At 44.4% G+C, this 20,412-nt stretch overlaps 4 protein-coding genes and 2 non-coding genes across 6 annotated transcripts; 2 read left to right on the top strand and 4 right to left on the bottom strand.

Moving 5' to 3' along the window:
- The first annotated feature begins 221 nt into the window (after nucleotides 1-221).
- LOC129169323 (latrophilin-like protein 1) lies at nucleotides 222-3,757 on the top strand. The gene is made up of 7 exons (XM_054755662.1): nucleotides 222-266; nucleotides 344-370; nucleotides 2,032-2,173; nucleotides 2,601-2,680; nucleotides 2,762-2,897; nucleotides 2,976-3,087; nucleotides 3,664-3,757. The coding sequence occupies exons 1-6, from the start codon at nucleotides 233-235 to the stop codon at nucleotides 3,082-3,084; spliced, it is 528 nt and encodes a 175-aa protein (XP_054611637.1). The 5' UTR covers nucleotides 222-232; the 3' UTR covers nucleotides 3,085-3,087; nucleotides 3,664-3,757.
- A 1,569-nt stretch (nucleotides 3,758-5,326) lies between these two features.
- On the bottom strand, nucleotides 5,327-5,399 carry trnav-cac (transfer RNA valine (anticodon CAC)). Its single transcript has one exon. It is a non-coding gene; the product is annotated as a tRNA-Val (tRNA).
- Nucleotides 5,400-6,399: 1,000 nt separating this feature from the next.
- On the bottom strand, nucleotides 6,400-8,583 carry LOC129169116 (early growth response protein 1-like). The gene is made up of 2 exons (XM_054755189.1): nucleotides 8,118-8,583; nucleotides 6,400-7,840 (listed from the first exon to the last, which is right to left on the bottom strand). The coding sequence occupies exons 1-2, from the start codon at nucleotides 8,284-8,286 to the stop codon at nucleotides 6,663-6,665; spliced, it is 1,347 nt and encodes a 448-aa protein (XP_054611164.1). The 5' UTR covers nucleotides 8,287-8,583; the 3' UTR covers nucleotides 6,400-6,662.
- Nucleotides 8,584-9,077: 494 nt separating this feature from the next.
- trnaa-agc (transfer RNA alanine (anticodon AGC)) lies at nucleotides 9,078-9,150 on the bottom strand. The gene has a single exon. It is a non-coding gene; the product is annotated as a tRNA-Ala (tRNA).
- Nucleotides 9,151-10,101: 951 nt separating this feature from the next.
- Nucleotides 10,102-11,799, top strand: hspb9l (heat shock protein, alpha-crystallin-related, b9-like). The gene has a single exon (XM_054755475.1). The coding sequence runs from the start codon at nucleotides 10,406-10,408 to the stop codon at nucleotides 11,039-11,041; it is 636 nt and encodes a 211-aa protein (XP_054611450.1). The 5' UTR covers nucleotides 10,102-10,405; the 3' UTR covers nucleotides 11,042-11,799.
- fam53c (family with sequence similarity 53 member C) lies at nucleotides 11,663-19,980 on the bottom strand. Its single transcript, XM_054755471.1, has 5 exons — nucleotides 19,668-19,980; nucleotides 16,062-16,345; nucleotides 15,565-15,622; nucleotides 13,699-14,690; nucleotides 11,663-13,610 (listed from the first exon to the last, which is right to left on the bottom strand). The coding sequence occupies exons 3-5, from the start codon at nucleotides 15,569-15,571 to the stop codon at nucleotides 13,317-13,319; spliced, it is 1,293 nt and encodes a 430-aa protein (XP_054611446.1). The 5' UTR covers nucleotides 15,572-15,622; nucleotides 16,062-16,345; nucleotides 19,668-19,980; the 3' UTR covers nucleotides 11,663-13,316.
- Nucleotides 19,981-20,412: the final 432 nt, after the last annotated feature.

Below are 20,412 nucleotides of genomic sequence, written 5' to 3'. Positions count from 1 at the left end.
TGTCCATGTGTACTCAAGAGACACGACGACGACTCATTTGCCCCCAAACTCCAAAGCGACTGTTGAAGGCAAACATTTATCTGCCCACCAGGTGTAATGAGTCATGTCACCAGGACGAAGAGCTGTTAGTCAAATAAAGCGTAGACAATGTCGACGTCATTAAAGATGTTTAAATTTGTGCGCTCTTTGCGGCGGATCCTCATTGACGAAAACAACTCTCTTGCGTGCTGACATGTCTTCACTCAAGTTGACACTGCTGCTGGCCTGTAAGTAAATCCAGGTTATTAGATGTCATGTTTTCGGTGTTGAAATTGTATAATTGAAATGTGTGTTTGTGTTACAGTGCTGGGCTTCACTCTCATAACGTCAGGTAAATGCAACCCGTACGGGATTCATTCATGTGTACTCTTGCATTTCTTCTCTGTTAAAGGGATAGTTGGCACTTTTTTTTGGACAGTTCCAGTGTTTACGTGCACGGATGAAGACCGCTGCGACGCGAGAGAGTTAGCAGTGCAGCGGTCTTCATCCGCGCGTGTAAACACTGCGCAACACGTACACGACAACGGACAAGTGGCAGCGCGCGGTGATACGAGTGGAGAGAAAGTAACACCTGACGTTTTTGTGATGCAACTGTATTGCTCTTTTTCGAAAACGTATTGTTTTGAGAAGCAAAACGTTTAACTTAAGAGAACCCAGCAACTCCCCGGAACTACTGTCCTCCGCAACGAAAATAAACAAGTGGGGGGGAAAAGTCACTGTCGACGCATTACACTGCAAATGGGGTTGCCATACAACTTCATGTCAAAAAATCCAAACTATCCCTTTATAGGTCCCATTTTATAGTATTTCTCACCAACCAAAAATCTCTGAGGTCCCACAATAGTGTTCTGTATTGATCAAAATGTAGCTTGTTTCAGTAAGCCTTACTCCACACTTTTTACATATACGGTCGTCCCTCGTCACTTTGCGGTTTAAATTTTGCGTCTTCACTCTTTCGCGTTTTTTCAAAAACATGTTAATTAATAAATCATGCTGTTTCGTGGTTGAATACGGCCTTTTATTAGTTAAAGATATGCATATTTAAGCTAATGTTACATATGTTTCCCTATATTAAGCCTTTTCATGACTGAAAATGGCTAAACGAACTGAAATACGAAAAATATAAGTCACTCAAAAAACACATCCAAACGACACATTCAAAAGACGTGTTCAGAGACGTTGACGTAGTATGGACGTAGTACTGGCCACTAGGTGTCAGTAATGTTATTGTAATGCTTGGTGAGACACGCAATCATGACACTTGATTGCCAGGAAAACAGGCTTTTATTGCAGTTTTGGATTATCTCATAACAGGCACAAGATGAAACCCAACTCTGAACCCCCAAAGTCACTTCCTGCTCCCCCAGGGAACACATTTATGGCAATACACACGAGCATGAGTTATTTATGTCTTAAATGGCTTATTTACTCTTGTTATGTCTACTATATTGGGTAATATCAGTGCAAAGGTGACTATAGGGGTGTTAGTTCAAGCCCAGAGAGCTCTAATAGTGTTAAAAAACATATTTAAAAGGTCGTAAACAGGCTTTGTATGCTTTAATTATGAAAATATTCAATTTATACAGAAAGAATTCGACTTTGCGGAAATGTACTCATCACAGTCCGATCTGGAACCAATTAACTGCGATAAACAAGGAGTGGGACCAAAGGACACAAAAAGTTAACGCAGCGCTAGCATATGAATGTGAGCTATAGTCGCCTTATCGTTACAGTCACATCATGCTAGGCTAGCCTGTTCACTGAAAAAAGACCGAAATGATCAAACCGACGGATTCCACGTTTTTGTAGCCAACTGACAGATAGTTGCCAGAGCTCCAGGCTTTATTTTAAAGTGTGTAGCAAAGCCTGCCGCTTTTACAAAGCTGTCCTCCGGTGGATTGGTGAGCGGAACACTCTTTAAATGATCCGCTTGCCTCGTGTTTAAACTGATTACATGTTCGAACCTTGACGTTTGCTCTTTGCGCCGAAAAGTTGCCCCTGACTCTTCATCGTCTGAGGAATCAGACGAAGAAGAAGCTGAAGAAGGAGACGAAGAAGAATCCGAAGGAGGCGAAGAAGAATCCGAAGGAGAAGAAAATGAAGAGAATGAAAGTGAAAATGAGATGACAGTGAGGTTAGTGTGTCAAATGCGTACATCAGTCGTGCATTGTTTGTTGGCCAAAAGTGTGTTGTTATTGTTACTTTTAGGTCACTGCCTGAAACCACTTGCTGTAAAATAAAGTTGAGGCGTAATGGGGTGCACTTCATGGCTGCAACCAGCAGAGGCGCTGTTCATTCGCTATCTACTATTGTTTGCTGTCCAAAGAGCATGGCGTTGTTAGTATAAGGCTGCCATGGAAACGGAAGCGCAGAACATTCACAGATTATTTCAAGAGACGAAGATTTTTTTCTTTTTTAATGAATCGATTGATTGGCTGATGTCAAACGCTCATCCCTCGTCAGCTCATGTTGGACTAACAGAGTTGAGCGGAGGTGACAAAAAAATATTGAAGCCGACGCTTCATTTCTGAAGAATGTTTGCGTGATTTCTCTCCCTGCAGGGACTACTATAACATCTGCAGGAACAGCACCTGTTTCACATCAGTCGTCTGCGACGGTCACACTCAGATGATCAACTGTTGTAAGTTGTAGTCCGCATGATTCACGTCGAATCATTTCCCATAATGATCCCCATCATTTTTTTTTTTTTTTCCCCGCACAGCCCGGAATGCAACTATCGAGGTACTTTTGGCCACTTACGGCCGTTTGGGGAAGACGTTTTGCTGGAATGCAAGTCTGGAGGCCACCAATCAAAACATAAACTGCACGAACTACGTCACAAGTCTTTTCACTGAAAGGTAAGGATGCAGGAAGTCACATGCCTAAAGACGATGACCTTTTAAATTGAATTTGTTTATTTATTTATTTTTTTCTAGCTGTGAGGATAAGTCCATATGTCAAATCATGTCAGCCAACATCACTCTGACTAACGACCGCTGTAATGGCACAAATAAGTACCTATGGGTTGGATACAAGTGTGTCTGACAGGTGAGAATGAGAACATACGTTTTTGAATGATATCGCTGAGGAAAACAATACAAATGACTCTTGCATATAGGTGTTGTTTTTAAATGAAGTAGATAGAGTGTCATCATTTCGACCGACATCTAGTGGTGGCAAACACTTTATAATAACCAATAAAAATGGGCCCGAGCATACAGCCTTGGGGAACACCATTTACGAAACTATTTTAGAGAGGTAGGCTTTAAACTAGCCACTTGCAGTAGAATCAAATCCAGATTCAAAACCAGTGTGTTGGTTCTTCCAAACAATTGGTAGTTTTAAATTAAGGAGCCACTGGAGATGCTGTAATACTTTGGACCTGCAGTACATATCTGATAGTGGATAACATAAATGCATAAGTTGCATATATGGGCTCACCATTTCATTTCGGCACTGGGTTTTAAACTAGCATTTTCATATTAGCATTGTACGAACTTAACTATGTTAAGCATATGAAATATATGTTCATGCTGTATATCGTTCATTTTATGTGTATCCAGGCAACAGATAATTGCTTCTCTGACCTTTTCTGTTTCTGTTGTTCCTCTGTTTGTTTTATAGAATCGCTAGCCAAGATGACGAGATTGACCATTTCCATTTGTCCATGCAACACAAATATGTACGCACTGTTGGTACCTTCAGAGCGAAATAAATCAGGTTACTATGACGTGATCTATTTATTTATTTACAGGGACGGTGCATAATAATAGACATTTCTGTCAATGTGCCAGGATTAGCCAAAATGAGCCAACAAACAACATCATACCAAGACACGAGCAGCAGTACCAGTCAGTGTGTGGTTAGTGCTGGCAGTTCTGATTGTCAATACGCCATTTCTTAAACTGGATCTTGGCTGTGTGATATGTGTTTTGATTTCTAACGGCTGTGGCCGCGTGAGGTTCCACTCAGTGTGCAGCTCGGACGGAGAAAGCCGTTTGTCCAAATCCACTTTTTCTAAATGGAATAATGCAATCTCCCCTCTTAGCCCCTCTGGTTCTGCTATGAACACCTGTTTGGATTTTGACAAACTGTTGAAGAGGAGGAGATGATAAACCGTTAATGAATTTAGAAATAAAACAGAGATTTGATCATTTCACCATGTTTATGTTTGTGTAATATCGGACAGCGTTGGGAAATGTACGGTATGTTGTTCAAAATTTCTATTGTGCGTTTGTGAAGTGACCGCGGGGGTTTGAGAGACGTAATCCTAGCCCGCGACCAAATGGGTAAACAGTATGTGATACGTGAGAAGATCGTACATGATTGGTGCCTGTGTGAACATTTGATGGCGAATGTGTCGGAAGTTACGGAGATTAAATTTGATTCGATTAGAGACCCTTTTTACATGTGATTTAGATGATGCTTTTGTGTCAGTTCTGACAGTTTTGTGTCAGTTATGGCACATATATTTGTGTTCTGAAACGATCTGCAGTCTTTCCCCTGAAACAAAAACATCTGGCTCGGCACTGGAGGTACTGTTGGACTTAGGTAAGTCTGTTAATGTAAAGTGAGAACAGCAGTGGACAGCCGGAGGGCTGCTGATTTAACGGACTGGACTCTGACATATTGGGAGTGCTGAGTGAGGTAAGACGCAACCCACTTAAGTACATCTCCATAATTTTGGAGATGGGCCATGTGACTGATGCGCTGAAGCTGGTTGATTTGCATCTATTGAAAGGGTGTTATTTTCCACAGGTGCAAAACACCTCGCTATGTCAGCCACAGAATCAAAAAAGGGGTTAAATGCCTCTGCTACAGCTGGAATTTTATTTGTTAGTTGATCATTTATTTTAATTTCTAGGGTGTTTTCTTCCTTGATAATGTAATGCATAATTTCTTTCTTAATAATAATTTTACCATTACTATTTGATTTTACAATTATTGCAAGAAAGAAATATGCCTTTGCCTGTCTTAATGATCTTGAAACTTTCTTTTTCAACCTGGTTAAACGTACGTTTTAGTTTAGTTTTTGTTTTATTTGCTATTCGCAGGGCTTGGTCTCGTTCTTTCATACGTTTATCTGGGTTTATCCGGGGAACATTGTTTTTGGGTCATTTGAACTTGATTTTTTGTGTAAAATCTCCAATAGTTCTGTCAAGTGTGTTTTGAAATATTTGGCTTTATATCATAATTAACCAGAGTTCAAGGCCTGTTGATGTCTTGAGCATTTAAATTTCAAAACTATAAACAATAATAAATAAGTTCAAAAACTGTAAAAGTAACATGTTTCCGCCCGGTTTCGAACCGGGGACCTTTCGCGTGTGAGGCGAACGTGATAACCACTACACTACGGAAACTGACAACATTGCAACTAATATTTATATATATTATAGCAAGACCACACAAGTTGCCCATTATTACACATTGTCATTGCAACCCGTTTCTGGTGGAAAACGTGAGACAATGGCGAACAATGTGGACTGAAGCCAGGCAGTATGTTTATAAACGAAGTCCCATATTCAAATGAAGACTGCGCCCTCTGCTGTCCAACAATAAACTAACCCAGTGTTTCCACTGATTGAAAAGAACTTTAAACAAATGTAAAGACAACATGCAATTCTATTGACAACATTCTAACGATGTATGTGTCTTTTGCTTTACTGCTGTGTAAATAATCGTCAAAGGTCCAGTCCGACCTGCAATTCCTGTTTGCCTGGTTTGTGACGCCACTTGACACATGCGCACACGCGTGTCTGTGTGTTCTGAGAAAATTCCACTGACATGACTTTCCTGGAAATGTAAATTTTCATTGATAGAATTAAATGAAGTGAATGTAATCTGAGTGGTGTGTCTCACGCATACACACGTACACATACACTGCGGGTTTTTAGCCAGACGGCAAACAAACAGGAAGCTCCATATTTGGACATAAGGATATCCGCTGCACCAGAAGGAAGCTCTATATTTGGTTTGGAGCTTTTTGGATTTTTTTTTTTACTGCAGCCGGCTACAAGGACGAAGTACACGCACACAACACGCACGTACACACACAGTTACATAAATACAGCGCGATTATTTTATGATGTTTTCTTTAGTACTATAAATTAGCTGCTTCTGTGTTGTCAGTGTTTATGTTAGTCGTGATAAACGCTTCATTTATGAGACGCTTCGTTCGATTAGTTTTTAATTCAAGATTCAAGAGTTTTATTGTCATATGCATAGTAAAACAGGCAGTTATACTGTGCAATGAAATTCTTATTCTGTTCATTCTCCCAAGAAAAGAAAGAAAACACAAAGAATAAGATTGTTTTTGTGCTTATTGTAATAGTGAACAATCAACAAATGACCAACAGATGATGCATTTAAGTGCAACATTTTATTCCTTGCCTGTTAAGAGGAATCATTTCACATAAAAATCAAGCCACATACCTGCATGTGAACATACAAACCTACACAGTAGGTAAATATTGTGTAAACATTTGTAAAAAAAATTATTTATATACACACATATATATATTTACATGAATTTACAATTGACAATTTGATGATTGTTCATGAAGTTTAAGAGTTTTTAGTTGCACTGTTCGTGATGTTTCCCAGTGAGAGGTCAAGGCTTCCTTTCAACAGATGTTGTGAAGAGAGGCAATGCTAGGCGGCCGCTCTGACTGAGGAGGAGAGGAGCAGCTGGAGGAGGAGGAGTACAGGTTGGGGTAGCTTGGGAAAGAGGGCTGCAGACTCAGTGTTGACTGAGGAAAGATGGTGGATGGTGTGGGGGAGGCGGAGCTATGAGCAGGTGATGAGTAGGAGGAGGAGCACGCAGGGGAGGGAGTGGGAGGAGTCTGGGAGGGAGCAGGAGGAGCGAGATTCCTGTCAGCTTTCCGCTCCCGATGCCTCTGATGGATCTTGGTGTGCCGCTTGCGCTCGTCGCTGCGAGCAAACTTGCGGCCACACTCAGCACAGGCGAAGGGTTTTTCTCCAGTGTGAGTGCGGATGTGAGTGGTCAGGTGGTCACTGCGGCTGAAGCTGCGCATGCAGATACGACACTGGAAGGGTTTCTGACCCGTGTGGACCCGCACGTGGCGAGTTAGCTCGTCTGAGCGGGAGAAACGACGGTCGCAGCCATCTGCGGGACACATATAAGGACGGTCCTGTGGTGACGTCTTGCACTGATGATTGAATTTCCTGCCCCGGCATGGCTTAGTGAGCTGGCAGGCAGGTGTTAGTTGTTGGTTCTGGATCTGAGAGGAGAAGGCCTTGATGGTGGAGAGCGGTGTAAGTGGTGGCTGTGGGAGATTCCCACCTTGTGACACCATAGGTTTCTGGTCCTGATTCAGGTGAAGCTCATTGTTCTGTGACTGAGGCAGGATGTAGTCCGGGAGCATCGGCACTGCCATTGATGGAGGCTGGAGGCCCAGCCTGGAGGTGGAGCCGGGGTAGGCCGGAGGAGGCCCCTGTGACAGGAAGGGGGCAGGCTGGGAGCCAGAATTGCTGGTCGATGTTCCTGAGAACACCAAGCTGACATCTGTGGAGCTCAAGCTCGGCTGGGTCAGCCCTGATGAGGTCACCGACAACATCACCGGTGATGAAGAGGAGGGAACTCCCACACAGGCTGCAGGAGGAGGAGCTGCGACGCTGACCAAACCACTGAAGAGGCTGAGGAGAGGCTCCGGCCACAGGCTTCCGCCACCGCCGCCAGATGTAGAGGGTTCAAAGGTGAAGCGTCCACTGTAGGCCAAAGGGGGGATGCGAGGGGTGAGAGGGGTGAGACTCTGCAAGTCTGCCAGTTCTGACAGCAAGTCTGAAACACAGGACAGTCAGAGGCCACATTATTAAATGTGTTTGGCTGATCAACAACAAGCAGAAAGAAGCCCCACTTAAAATCCTCCCTGAATCTTAATTTTAGTTTAAGTACGCAATAAACAGTATAGTTATACTGTCAAGGAAATATAACTTTTGTGTCATTTTCTTCACGAAAGTAAACACCGTTTTGCATTTGCATGCAATTCAACAAAGTATAATTACAAGAGGCAATAAAGTCTCAGTCAGCCATGTTAACCAAACTATGCCACACTCACCTCCATAGTCCCCGGGTTCACCGGATCCCTCTGCAGCGTTCTGCAGCAGCAACTGCAGCTCCTCCAGCTTCGGATATCCGTCCTGCGGCGAGAGAACGGGCGGGAAGCCGGCCAGAGGCTCAGAAATCTGCAGGGTCGAGAGCAAGAGCTCCGCTTTAGTCGCTGCCATCTGCCTGTGGCTTAGCGGCTCCTGGAGCTCCGGGGCAACGGCAATCTGCTGCTGCCCGAGGACCGATCCTCGTAAGGTAAGGGAGGACTGGACTTGCTGCTTCGGGAGGATTGGACCCTCGAAAGAAGCCAACGCTGGAATGAGTCTGGTCCGGGATCCCAAGGAGAGTCCCGGTGGACGGATAACGTGATTATGTTTGGTGAATGACAGTGACAGTGCTTGTTTCCGGTTGGTGTTTTCACTTGTAGTGGACGCTGGAACATTAGAAGAGGAGCACCAACAGGTTCCGTGAATGAGGATTCCTGGGCCTTATAAAGACTCCCTCTATGACGTAGATTACCAAATTAGGCAAGGGAAGCCCATATATGGTCAGAGCGGTGAACTCGCATGTCGTGCTTGCCAGCACACTTCCGGGTATGTGCTCTTAAGAATAGTGATTGATTGAAGCCATAATTCCATCCAATTTGGACACTATGCAACATAACATGCTAAATAATTGTCTACTCGCCGTGACACGAGTAACTGACAAACGTCCACAACAAGGATTTGCCCTACATGTTATGGAGCGTCTCATTGGACAGCGTCACTTCCTTGAGCCTTATTTGGGCATTTTCCGGCCAGAAGGCTGACCCGGGAGGGACTTTCCCCTGCTTACACGTCAGAGCCATGAAAAACACCACGCTTGCTTCAACCCGTGGACAAAATTAAGATACTTGACATGAAGTAGTCTTGGTTTTTATATGAAATTGTTAACATTGATTATATAATCGTTTTTACAGAAAAAAAACACTTGGAGGATGCGGGCATCGATCCCGCTACCTCTCGCATGCTAAGCGAGCGCTCTACCATTTGAGCTAATCCCCCATACCGGTCACTCTGCACAAACTGTTATAACATGTTAAATATCGGACGTCATATCCTGACAGTACATATTTGATCTAAAAAACATGACAGTCATAACTGTGAAGTCATACTTTATTTATGTGATATTTACAGGACATGAGATGAGCTCACCCCCCGCAGAGCAGAGTGCAGCAGCCCATTCTATTATGCCTCATACTTATTAGTATGGAACCTCAGTTAATCCTTTCCAAAACGTCCAACTCAAACCAATACATACTACACTCAGAAAAAAATTCAAGATGACTATAAATGAACAATGAAAAGATAAATGAACATTTAACATCACTTTTACCTTTTCTCAAGTCTGAAATCGATCAATATCTAGTATTTATGATCAAAGCAGCAGTACAAAAGCCTGTTGCATACCCTAAAAAATGTGAAAATGACTTTATCTTTTTATTAATTACTATAGATTATTAATGAATCAATATTCGTCTGAGGAGGGGTGCCGACAGGAATTCAGGGCCCCACAAAAAAAAAATCACGTTGCTCGTTTTTTGATAATTACCTATTTTTAGCGGTCCGCGTCAGTCAGGGGCCCTTGGAATTGTCCAAACTTTTGTGTAGTTTTACAACCGAAAATCCATTGTGAGGGCCGCACGGTGGTCTAGTGGTTAGCACGTTGGCCAATACAGGAACAACCTGGAGATCGGGACGACCTGGTGACCTGATGTGAAATACAGTCACTTTAAAAAGTGTATGTATCCGAGCCGTTCCAATTTTGGCTCCTTTGGTACTTTGCCAGTTGGCGGTTTGAATGTTTCAATTTTTCGTGTCATAATTTCATTTATCAAAGTTTATTAGTGTTGTTATAGCACCTCAACCTTCACCATAGGCCTGCATATGTAAACGTTATTTTTAACTAAATGGTTATTACTTTACTTCATAATTTTTACCGGAACAATTAAAAGTGGATGTCCTGTCATGCTAGGAACATGCTATACTTTATTTATATACCATGACAGAGTCCAGAAACCGAAATAGAACAAAGCAGCAATGCATCGGCATGCAGCAGCCGGCAGCACTAATACAGGCTATGCTGCATTTAGACTGTGACAAACACACACACACACACACACACACACACACATAGGAATGCAGATGGAACTTTCTGGTTGGTGTGCATGTGTATATAAGCAGCAGGGAAGTCCAGCATCAGACAGTTCAGACTCCAGACCCCAAGCTGTGATCTGAAGAAAACAGAAGAAGAAGCAGGATGTTGTGCGCCAGCGTCTTCCAGCCGTCTGCCGTCGCCGTGAGGCCTTTTGTGGACATGCACTGGCCGATCCGCAGCCTGTGGCCCGAGACGCGTCCTCTCTTCTACCACATTGAGCAGGAGATGCTCCGCCACATGCAGGAGATGCGACAGAGCATGGAGTACATGGAGCGGCTGCACCAGAGGATCTTCGACGAGATCGACCACACGCCGGCGTCCGCCACCTTCAAACCCATCGCCTTCCAGGAGCTGAGGCCCGACGACTGCAGCTTCGCGCTCAGTCTGGATACCAAGGAGTTCTCCCCTGAGGAGTTGTCAGTCAAACAGGTGGGCAGGAAGCTGAGGGTGAGCGGCAAGACAGAGAAGAAGCAGGACGACGGCAAGGGATCCTATTCCTACAGGTGTCAGGAGTTCAGGCAGGAGTTTGATCTGCCGGACGGTGTTGACCCCGAGGCCGTCAGCTGCTCACTGGTGGGCGGTCAGCTGCAGATCCAGGCCCCGCGGGAGAAAGCAGCCAGCGACGGGAAGGAGAGAGTGGTGCCCATCAACGTCACGTCCACCCCGGCGATCACGACGTCCTCAACCGTGTCCTCCGAGGGGTCAGAGGTCAACGGCCCTTCTTCGACAGAGAACTGAGAAAGAGTGAGAACTCTGGCCTCTGGACACATTGGGCATTTTAGATTTTTAAATATTTTGAATAATTTCTGTTTGTTTTAACCAACAATTATGAGCCATGCGGACAATAATAAAAGCACTGAGTCACATTTTACTTCTAAAAATGATGGATGATGCCTTCAACAACATCCTTCTCTTTACCGGCATGCATGTCACAGCACTGTCAAGATAAGTTATTATTAAATGTGGTGTCCTTAACAAAGCGGTGTGCTATAGCATTATAAAAAGTTCTATACTTTGCATCATGAAATTAAATCATATAAAATGATGTTAAAAATAAAAGTAAAATAAACAGTCATGAAAATTGTAATAGCTACATTAGTATATACATGGACTACATTGTTTATAAAATAAAAACATGTTTATATTGTACTAATAATCATCATTTGAGGTTTTTACTTATTACGGAACTCCAGTGCATGTTTGTTTTAACATGATACCAGTATGGTCAAAGGTGTCAAGACAATTAAAAAAAATCAAAGTAATAAATAGTATATTTATACTATTTCGTATATGATTTCTATATGAATTACCATATCAAGATACAATTAACAATATATTTTTAATAAAAAAAAACCCTTACCTTTTTCAAACTAAAACCAGAAAATAACTTGTAATTATTGACAATAAACACAAGACACTGGTGTTCATTCTTTGTAAAATAATTCTCAATAAACTTAATTTATTCACAAACTGCTTTTTTTTCTCCAAATTGCCATGTTGTCATTTTTTTTTAAACACATACAATTATAATAATAATAAAAAAAATTCTAAAAGACGAGAGATGTTCCCAGGTCTCTCTCTTTGTCTTCTAACTTGTTCATGATCGCTCATTGTTCATTTTACCCAAGCGTCCGATTTTGTGACGTCCGTCGCCGCGGACGATTCGCTCAGATCAGAAATATAAAAAAAAAAATAAAAAAATCAGAAATAAACGGAAGGACTTCAACTTTTGGACAGCTACAGGACACACTTTCCTTTTCTTTTTAATAAAAAAAAAAAAAATCACATTTTTGATTTACAGAATGTTTTAGTTAAGGCTCATGTTGGGCTTTACGGAGAGGTTGACTGAAGCGGGGGGTAAGTTTTGTGTGTGTGTGTTATGGAAGATTATCATGGTTTCTGCATGTATGTTTGAAATGAATGAGAATGCAAAGATATCCTAACAGGGGGACAAAGTAACATTAATCTTTATGATTGTCCTTACGGTTTCTAATGTTGCTCTTATTAATCATCTTCCTCAATGACACAAATCCCGATGAGCGCCTCTTCTTAGGTGTCAAAGGTTATTTGTATGTTAACATAACACACACACATACAGTACATAGTGAATGAGCAGGAAGGTGCATTCACACTCGGGTAAACAACAGCATCAGTGGCTACTTGACCTCAGCGCGGCTGAAGAGGACGATGCCGACACAGCACCACGCCACACCTGAACACTTTGCTGCAATTCTGGGCAAAACTGATGCATGTATGTTGCTATTATAAATGATCACATATTATCATCACGTCTGACTAAAATGATCGAGGTCGCCAAAAGATTGGTGAAAGGATGGCTCTTGACAATTGGTTCATCTGGAACTGGGGCCGAGGTCAGAATTCAGACACTCCATGCGAGAGCTTTTCTTTCCAAGCTGTCTTGAACGTGGCATGAAAGCTAGGGATGGACATTTGACAACATTTCCTTAACCTGTTACGGGGAAAATGTGTTGACTTGCTATTTTTTAATTAACGGGAGAGGACAATCTCTTCAGATGTTATGATGTTATTATGTCTACCCAAAATATATATTAAAAAAACACCACTTGCTTTTATTTTAAACAAATCTGCGCCTTTAAAAACAAAGGATTTGTGGACTTTCTGCTGTGTTTTGTTTCTGCAGTGGCAATGCTTCGGGTGGACGCTGTGTGCTGTGTTAGGCAACCAACCTATTGGGAGACTCGGCAGCTGTATGTTGGAAGACGCCCCAATGTTGGTGGATGCAGAGGACACCTGACAGTCTGAATCCTTTCACGATTCAGAGAGTCCAGCCATCGGAGTCTTTCAAGCAAGCAGTCACATCATTACTGTTGTCGTCAATCAGCGTCAACTTACTCGTCTAATGTGAGGAGGTGTTCCTGAGAGCCTTGCTGATTGGTGGCATGGGTGCGATCTAAATTTAAAATGGAACTTCCTTTCTAAAAATAAATAAAAAGGAAGGGGGAAAGAAACAGCCTTCCATTTTACAAACACGTCAGTTTTCTTCGATTAAATTCAAGTCCAGTTCTGTACAATCCCTTTCAAAGACCGCCTGCTGGGCAGCTTCACGCTCGTCCACGTCCTCCTCTCTATCGTCGTCGTCATCGTCATCCTCGCGGCACTCTTCGTCGCTCTCGCTCAGCGGGCCGATGCTCGTCCTGCCCAGACACTCGGCCGGCGAGCAGGAGCCCCGGAAGTCGCCCATGAAGGACTCCATGGCCATGTAGAGATCGCCGCCGCAGGCCAGCCTGCCGCTACGCTCTAAACACTGCGGGTCTATGCTGCGGGTCTGCAGAGAACACGACAAGGAACATCACAACACTTTTTCAAAATAAAAGTATCACATCGCAATGGCTATGGTCATGTGATGAATCTACCTGAGTCATCTTGGTGAAGTCGAGGACAGGGCGGGCACATGGGCGATCTGGGTCGCGACGCCTCTTCAGGCCCGGTTTCAGCAGCAGCAGGTCACAGGGCTGCGAGTGGCAACGTGGTAGCTGTGGCGGCAGGCTGCGGCGCAGAGATGACGGCGTGCTGCAGGCCGAGGAAGGCGAGGCAGGCACTGGGGCCCCCGCCATAGCTCCGCCAGCTGCACAGCAGCCCGGGGGAGGCACTGCTGCTTGGCTGGGAACGGGAGGCGGAGGCAGGAAGGTGGCAGTTGCTGCCGAGTCTCTGATGAGCACGGGTGAGAGGGAGAAACGCCTCTGAGGGGTTGGTGGCGGGTGGAGGGGCGAGGGCGATGAGGAGCAGGAGGACGGGGAGGGGAAGAAACAGCAGCAGGCTCCTCCCCCTGCCGCTGCCTCAATGGGGTCCCAGGGGAAGTTCCAAGGAAGTGGTGAGTCCGGAGAAAGTGCCAAGCTAAAGAAGGTGGGGCTGGACGAGGAGTGCAGGGATGAGTTCAAAGAGGAGCTTGGTGCCCGGAGAGGGCAGGCGCCGCCCCCCGTGGCACCTGCCACCACACCTGCAACCCCCACACTACCAACTCCTCCGTGGCACTGCTGCCGACTGACAGGAGTCCACACCCGTGAGGCGCTGGGCCGCCATGTGTAGCGGCAGCGGGACAGGTCCTCCGGGACTGACAGAGAGCGGCAGTGCCGTTTGGGCGGTGGGGGAGGAGGTGGGGGTGGGGCGGGTCCTGGAGGAGCCGCTGCCGCCCCAGGGAGGGACAGCTCGGACGCCGAGGTGCTAGGTGCCAGAGGCCGGTGATGCTGCTGCGGATGAGAGGGGGGGCCGTCCAGGGGATCTCCCTCTTCCTGCAGGTGAGCATCTGGCGGCACGAGGGGGACTGGGCCGGGAGGGAAACTAGAGCTCAGCAACCCCCCCTGCAGGCTGGACTTAGAGGGAGGGCAGAGCTGCCAGTAGCTGCTCTCTGAGGACACAACACAATTAAAATGTTATGTGATTCTTGAAATAACCTGCACAGAATGCAAGTAAACAACTACACTGACACCAATGTCAAACAATGATAAATAAACACCATACTGAATATAAGACGACCCTGAATATAAGATGATGCCGTATCTCTTCAGGTCCCTGGTGTGTGTGAGTGACAGGAAAGAAATGCACTAAGTGGCTTGGAGAGAAGAAGTTTGGCTCCACCTGCTGGTTTGCATGTGGAAATGTCTAGAACCCGAATATAAGATGATTTTAAATATAAGACCTCTCTTTTTCAAAACCCGTTTTTGGAAAGTCGTTTTTGGAAGTCAAAGACAAATTAATCCAAAAAAAAATCAAGTTTTCAAAATCAGTAAAATAACAGATCGCTTCTTGACAGTTGTTTGATGGCTGCTTCACTGATCACAATTAGCTTAAAACTAGCATCATAACTCCTCCTATGTTTTTTGCTAACTTGCTAACAACCTTTGAGACACTTTTGTGTTGCGGCTGCACCAGGTCAGTGGTATGTGTGTGTGAGTTGCAGGAAGAAAAGCTCTGACTCGCTTACGGAGAAGTCACTTTGCATATAAATCTTTATAACCTGAATATGAGACTACTTGTCTTGACCTTCGTCTTATATTTGGGTCAATACAATATTACAACGATTAAATGTCACCTTATATTCTTTAAATGCTCCTAAGAACCTGCAATTATTTTCCTGTGCACCTCTAATGTATAATATAGACACCAATTAATGGTCTATGCTTTCACTGTGTTGTTTGGGCCTGTTACTGATCAGTGTACAGTATTTTTGATGACACACTCATCGTAATTGCGCCACTTGTACCATTAAGACCAACACTCACCAGGCATCAAGCCATCTGGGGGCCAGCACTCTGCGAGGGTTTTCGGGTCCAGCAGGGACTGAAAGGCAAAAACAAAGCGATATAACAACATGGTGGGTGCAAACAATAGTAATAAAAAATGCTTTTGCATCAACATTGCAACCAGTTCCCCTGAGGACAGCACCTTTGTATCTGAATGCAATATTATTACAAAGGGCTTTGAGAAAGCCGAGGAGTGCTACTGAAATGCAATCCATTTATCTTTTTCAAATGCCACAGGGATCAAAGTTCAGTTTCTTTTATGTCAGCTGTCATAAAGACTGATGACGGGAACTCTTGCGAGGATGAGATGGATTTTTATTTTATTTTTTTAAAACACAGGATGAGACACCACGGTGTTAGTTTCATGTTGTGGTCTAAATCCTAGTGTTGAAAAAAAGTCTTGAAAACTACTGATCATATTGATCATATGGTTTCACTATCACATGGTGGTGGTTTACAGTGACAACCACACTCACCAGATCCGAGTCCCCCGGCTGAGCAGGGTCGCCTTCCAGACTCCTGCTTCCTCACGCTCTCCACCAGCAACGTGACCACATCATAGTGGCGGTTGAGGGGATTGAGACGGAGGGAAGGAAGAAGGTTGAGAGACGCCTACTCCCCTTGTGTGTCTTTGTCAGGAAAGAGGAGGGTCCGACAGTTGCGGATAGGCTCCTCTTCCTTCGCGCCTCAGGGCCAGGTAGCCCCGCCCACTCTCACAAGGACAACATGGTCAGTCTGGCGGTGGCCTCGGCAATCCTGCCTGCAAAAGAGAAAAAAATGCATGAAAAAATAATATTAATAGTCACAGTTTTGACTTCTGAATGTTTGCTAATGGGTAATAGAAACTGCACTTCACTCACTGTCCCACTAGGTGAAGCAACTACACTCTCCAAATGTTTCTACCAAGTACCACCTCAAAAATATTTTACTTTGCAAGTAGCACCGTTATTTTTCTACCCCCATTGCCATCATGGTTTAGCTTGCGGCTTGCAGGTAATGGGCTTGTAGTGTACAATATTTCAGCAAGGAAAATCCATCCATCTATTTTCTATACCGCTTCTCCTCATTAGGGTAGCGGGGGTATGCTGGAGCCTATCCCAGCTGACTTCGGGCGAGAGGCGGGGTACACCCTGGACTGGTCGCCAGCCAATCGCAGGGCACATATAGACAAACAACCATTCACGCTCACATTCATACCTATGGACAATATAGAGTCGCCAATTAACCTAACATGCATGTTTTTGGAATGTGGGAGGAAACCGGAGTACCCGGAAAAAAAACACGCACGTGAGGGGAGAACATGCAAACTCCACACAGAGATGCCAAAGCGGAGATTCGAACCCAGGTGTAAGGAAAATGTTATTTGAAATTAATTTCAACAAATCTTTGGTTAATAAATGTGTATTTCGTAAGACTACATAGTGGATATATTTATCGTATAATTTTGGTGTTCCTGCATACTCCTAGATGAAGCCACTCATCCCACCAGTGGAACTCATACCACAGTTGGAGAATAAACGCTCTATGTTTTTATATCTTACGTGCCACCATTACATCTACATGTAAAGTGCTAATAAACACAGAAAACATCAATTTATCACAACAGACCACCGGTCAAAAAGCCCTTTGCCTTTCAAATGTGTGCCTACTGGGTGATGAATGAGCTTGCTTACAGCATTTTACTCTGGTAATGGGCAACCCGGTTTGGGCCCCGAGCCAATGTTTGGGGAAGCCTGCTGTAGAGGAATTTATGAGGAAACCTTGATGGTGTCAAGTGGCAAATGTTGTGGTTGTCTGCCACCCTGAAGAACCAACATTCTGCTTATCTGACTGATTGTTTTGATTCTCAAAAAATTTGTCAGCTTTAAAGTAAACTGTGTGGGTTTTCTCCGGGTGCTCCGGCTTCCTCCCACATTCCAAAAACATGCATGTTAGATAAATTGGCGACTCTAAATTGTCCATGGGTACGAATGTGGTTGTGAATCCTGGGTGTACCCTGCCTCCTGCCAAAAATCAGCTGGGATAGGCTCCAGCACACCCCTGTGACCTTAATGAGGATTAAGCGACGAAGAAAAAGAATGAAAGAATTCTATGATCCCCTCAAGGTGTATAGTGGATTTGCATATATATCCACACTCTTTATACCCTCAGGACTGATATGATCTCATTAACTCCCATTATAACCGCATATTTTTGATACACTGTAATGCAGACACATGATAATACTTTCCCAATAAATCTGAAGCCTCTACTTTCACAATAGAAATGGAATAGAACTTCATTTTAAAGGGCTTTCAGGGGTTACGATTTTCGGGTTAACAGGGGCGTTAACAGGCGGTTTCAGGTCAACAGTGGCGAGCTGCATGTTGTGAATTAGCAGAGAACTTTGTTGACATACTCATCTGGAAATGGAATTTAACATGTTATTTACATGTTCGAGGTGGACTCAAATCACTCACTTGAGACAATTTGGTTACAGTTAACTGATGTTTAGGTCAGTGCAGCCGGCCACATCTGGCCCCATCAAAACTTCTCATTTGGCCTGCCAATCATCACCCAAATCATGTAAACCACTGATTCTAACGAGAGAAGGCAGTACTCCCTCTGCTCTCCAGGGGACAACAGTGAGGCGTTCACATTTTAAACAGTGTGACAGTGGTCATTCCATGCTGTTCAACCCTACACATCCCCACTAAAAGCACAGGCTCTCAACCCCCTGACTCGCGTGGCTCTTCAGGCTCGGGGAGAGAGGTTTATTTGACGTACTCTCACACAGCTACACTAACCGGCATCCAAGGAAAATTGGACTTTGAACAGCGACTGGACTACAAAATATGCACTTACCGAAAATGTAGTCGGGGAAGCCGATGTGTTTACTTTGTAATTAAGTAAACACATCGTTTCAAAACAGGATAACCTTAAAGAATGTATGTAACATGCGGAGGCACTTTCAGACAAAACATCATAACTTTCCATCCCCACGATTACTGATGGGTGAGGCAGTTCTGAATTTTTTAAACTCAGACTAGTGCAAGAGTCCGGACTTTAGTGACTTGCTGCAGTACAGGTAATATGAGTCTGACTGACTTTTCTGACAAAGGCTTATATATATATATATATATATATATATATATATATATATATATATATATATATATATATAAGTTTGTTTTTAACATACTATCTGGAAATCACAGAGAAAAATTCTGGCCAATGTAATTGAGGACCCCTGGGTTTGTGCATACTTCTTAGGAGAGGAGGCCGCCTCACTGATCCCCTACTGAGGCCGCTGCTGCTAGCTTGATGCTAACGCCTCCCATTGTTTTCAACGGGGGAAGCGTCACCACTCTAACGGGAAGCGTAAAACGCGAAGATGTCACGTCTAACATCTAACAGCTGTTTCGTCAGTGAAGATTGGTCATAATTGACATGTTGGAACATTTGGACGACGATTAAACATGTTTATTACGGCGCTGGTTGGTTAGCCGTACAAACGCACGCACACACACACCTGAGCACTCCGCTAGCTATAAATAAATATGTCATCTCGTAATAACTTCCAAGGTCGACGCTGTGGATCCGCCCGCTGAGCCCTTCGAAAACAAACAGACAACTAGCCTCAGTGCACCGGGCTTGACATACGCTCCAACTCGGGCTGCGAGTGCTTCTGCACTGCACTGCGGGGCTAGCAAGGCAACCGCGCCGGCCGCTAGCTAACTCCCCCAGCCGCTTGCCCGCACAAGCTAGCAGTGTTAGCCAAGCAACTGTAAATCTCAGATGGGATGTTCCTGTTCACCGTCGCAGTGAGCTCGGATGTTTTGTGTGTGTCTAAATAAACTTCAGTCACAATCAGCATGTTCCCTATTAAGATTAAAATGGTGGTAAAAATAAAGCAAGTGGAGCTGGCGTAAGGGGGGACAACACGGTGGGATGCTGCGGGATGGATGTGTCCGGGCTTGTTAGCTTCCCTCCTCCTCCTCCTCCTCCTCCTCCTCTCTCCCGACAGAACCGCAAAACAAGCGAGCACTCACAGATGTATGGATGTATGTATGGATGGATGGATGGATGGATGGATGGCTTACCTCATCGGACAGCCCCTCTCTAGGTGTTACAACCGGTAGATACAGCACCAGCAGACAGCACCGGTACACGGGTCTTATTGACCCAGTGTGATTAAAGAGCCGAACGCACCGCTACGCCAGCCGCCGCCGCCAGTACCACCACCGCCAGCATCAAAATCCACCACAGTGAATTACTGCTTATATTTAATGTCGAAGTGCAGGCATTGCACAAGCAAAAACATACGATCAATATCAGGTGTCCAATTATTCAAAACATAATGATACAGATTTGTACGTGCACACGAAGACGAGCGGCAGGCATTCATAAATAACATTTACGGTGGCAGTGGGGAGGCAGGAAGGGGGGGGGGGTGGTTGGAGGAGGAGGGGCGGGGCTACACATCACCCCCACTTCAGCTACCGTATTTATTTACATTTGTACCTATTTTTTTTTTTAAATGTTAAAAACCAAAGACAGGCCACATGTACCCCACAATATTACAATAAATTAATGTACTTAAAAATAGTGAACCGAGTGACGTTTTAGTTTTCAAGGCGACCAGAGGCAGCTTCTTTACAATCTCATTGCTCATCTCTCCTTGTGTTTCGGAAGTGAAAGTGTGTGATTGCTAAAGGAAATGGATTGGTGCGGGAACACTACTAATTCTATACTTGTAGAGCAGCCTTTTCAAAGTGTGCAGCAGATCTCCCCTGGGCGGTGCAGCAGCTTGAGAAGAATAACGAAAAACATGCTTTTTAAATCTGT

This window comes from Dunckerocampus dactyliophorus, chromosome 16 (genome assembly GCF_027744805.1).
Source record: "Dunckerocampus dactyliophorus isolate RoL2022-P2 chromosome 16, RoL_Ddac_1.1, whole genome shotgun sequence".
NCBI lineage: Eukaryota > Metazoa > Chordata > Actinopteri > Syngnathiformes > Syngnathidae > Dunckerocampus > Dunckerocampus dactyliophorus.
The sequence above is the reverse complement of the archived record's forward strand: the minus strand, read 5'-3'. Positions and strand labels throughout refer to the sequence as shown.

Coding starts and splice junctions, on each gene's coding strand:
- LOC129169323 (XM_054755662.1), top strand. CDS start 233: ATGTCTTCACTCAAGTTGACACTGCTGCTGGCCT. Junction 371..2,031: donor CTTCACTCTCATAACGTCAG/GTAAATGCAACC, acceptor TGCGCCGAAAAG/TTGCCCCTGACTCTTCATCG. Junction 2,681..2,761: donor CACTCAGATGATCAACTGTT/GTAAGTTGTAGT, acceptor TTCCCCGCACAG/CCCGGAATGCAACTATCGAG.
- LOC129169116 (XM_054755189.1), bottom strand. CDS start 8,286: ATGGCAGCGACTAAAGCGGAGCTCTTGCTCTCGACCCTGCAGATTTCT. Junction 7,841..8,117: donor TGAACCCGGGGACTATGGAG/GTGAGTGTGGCA, acceptor CCTGTGTTTCAG/ACTTGCTGTCAGAACTGGCA.
- hspb9l (XM_054755475.1), top strand. CDS start 10,406: ATGTTGTGCGCCAGCGTCTTCCAGCCGTCTGCCGTCGCCGTGAGGCCT.
- fam53c (XM_054755471.1), bottom strand. Junction 13,611..13,698: donor ACTTCACCAAGATGACTCAG/GTAGATTCATCA, acceptor TGTTCTCTGCAG/ACCCGCAGCATAGACCCGCA.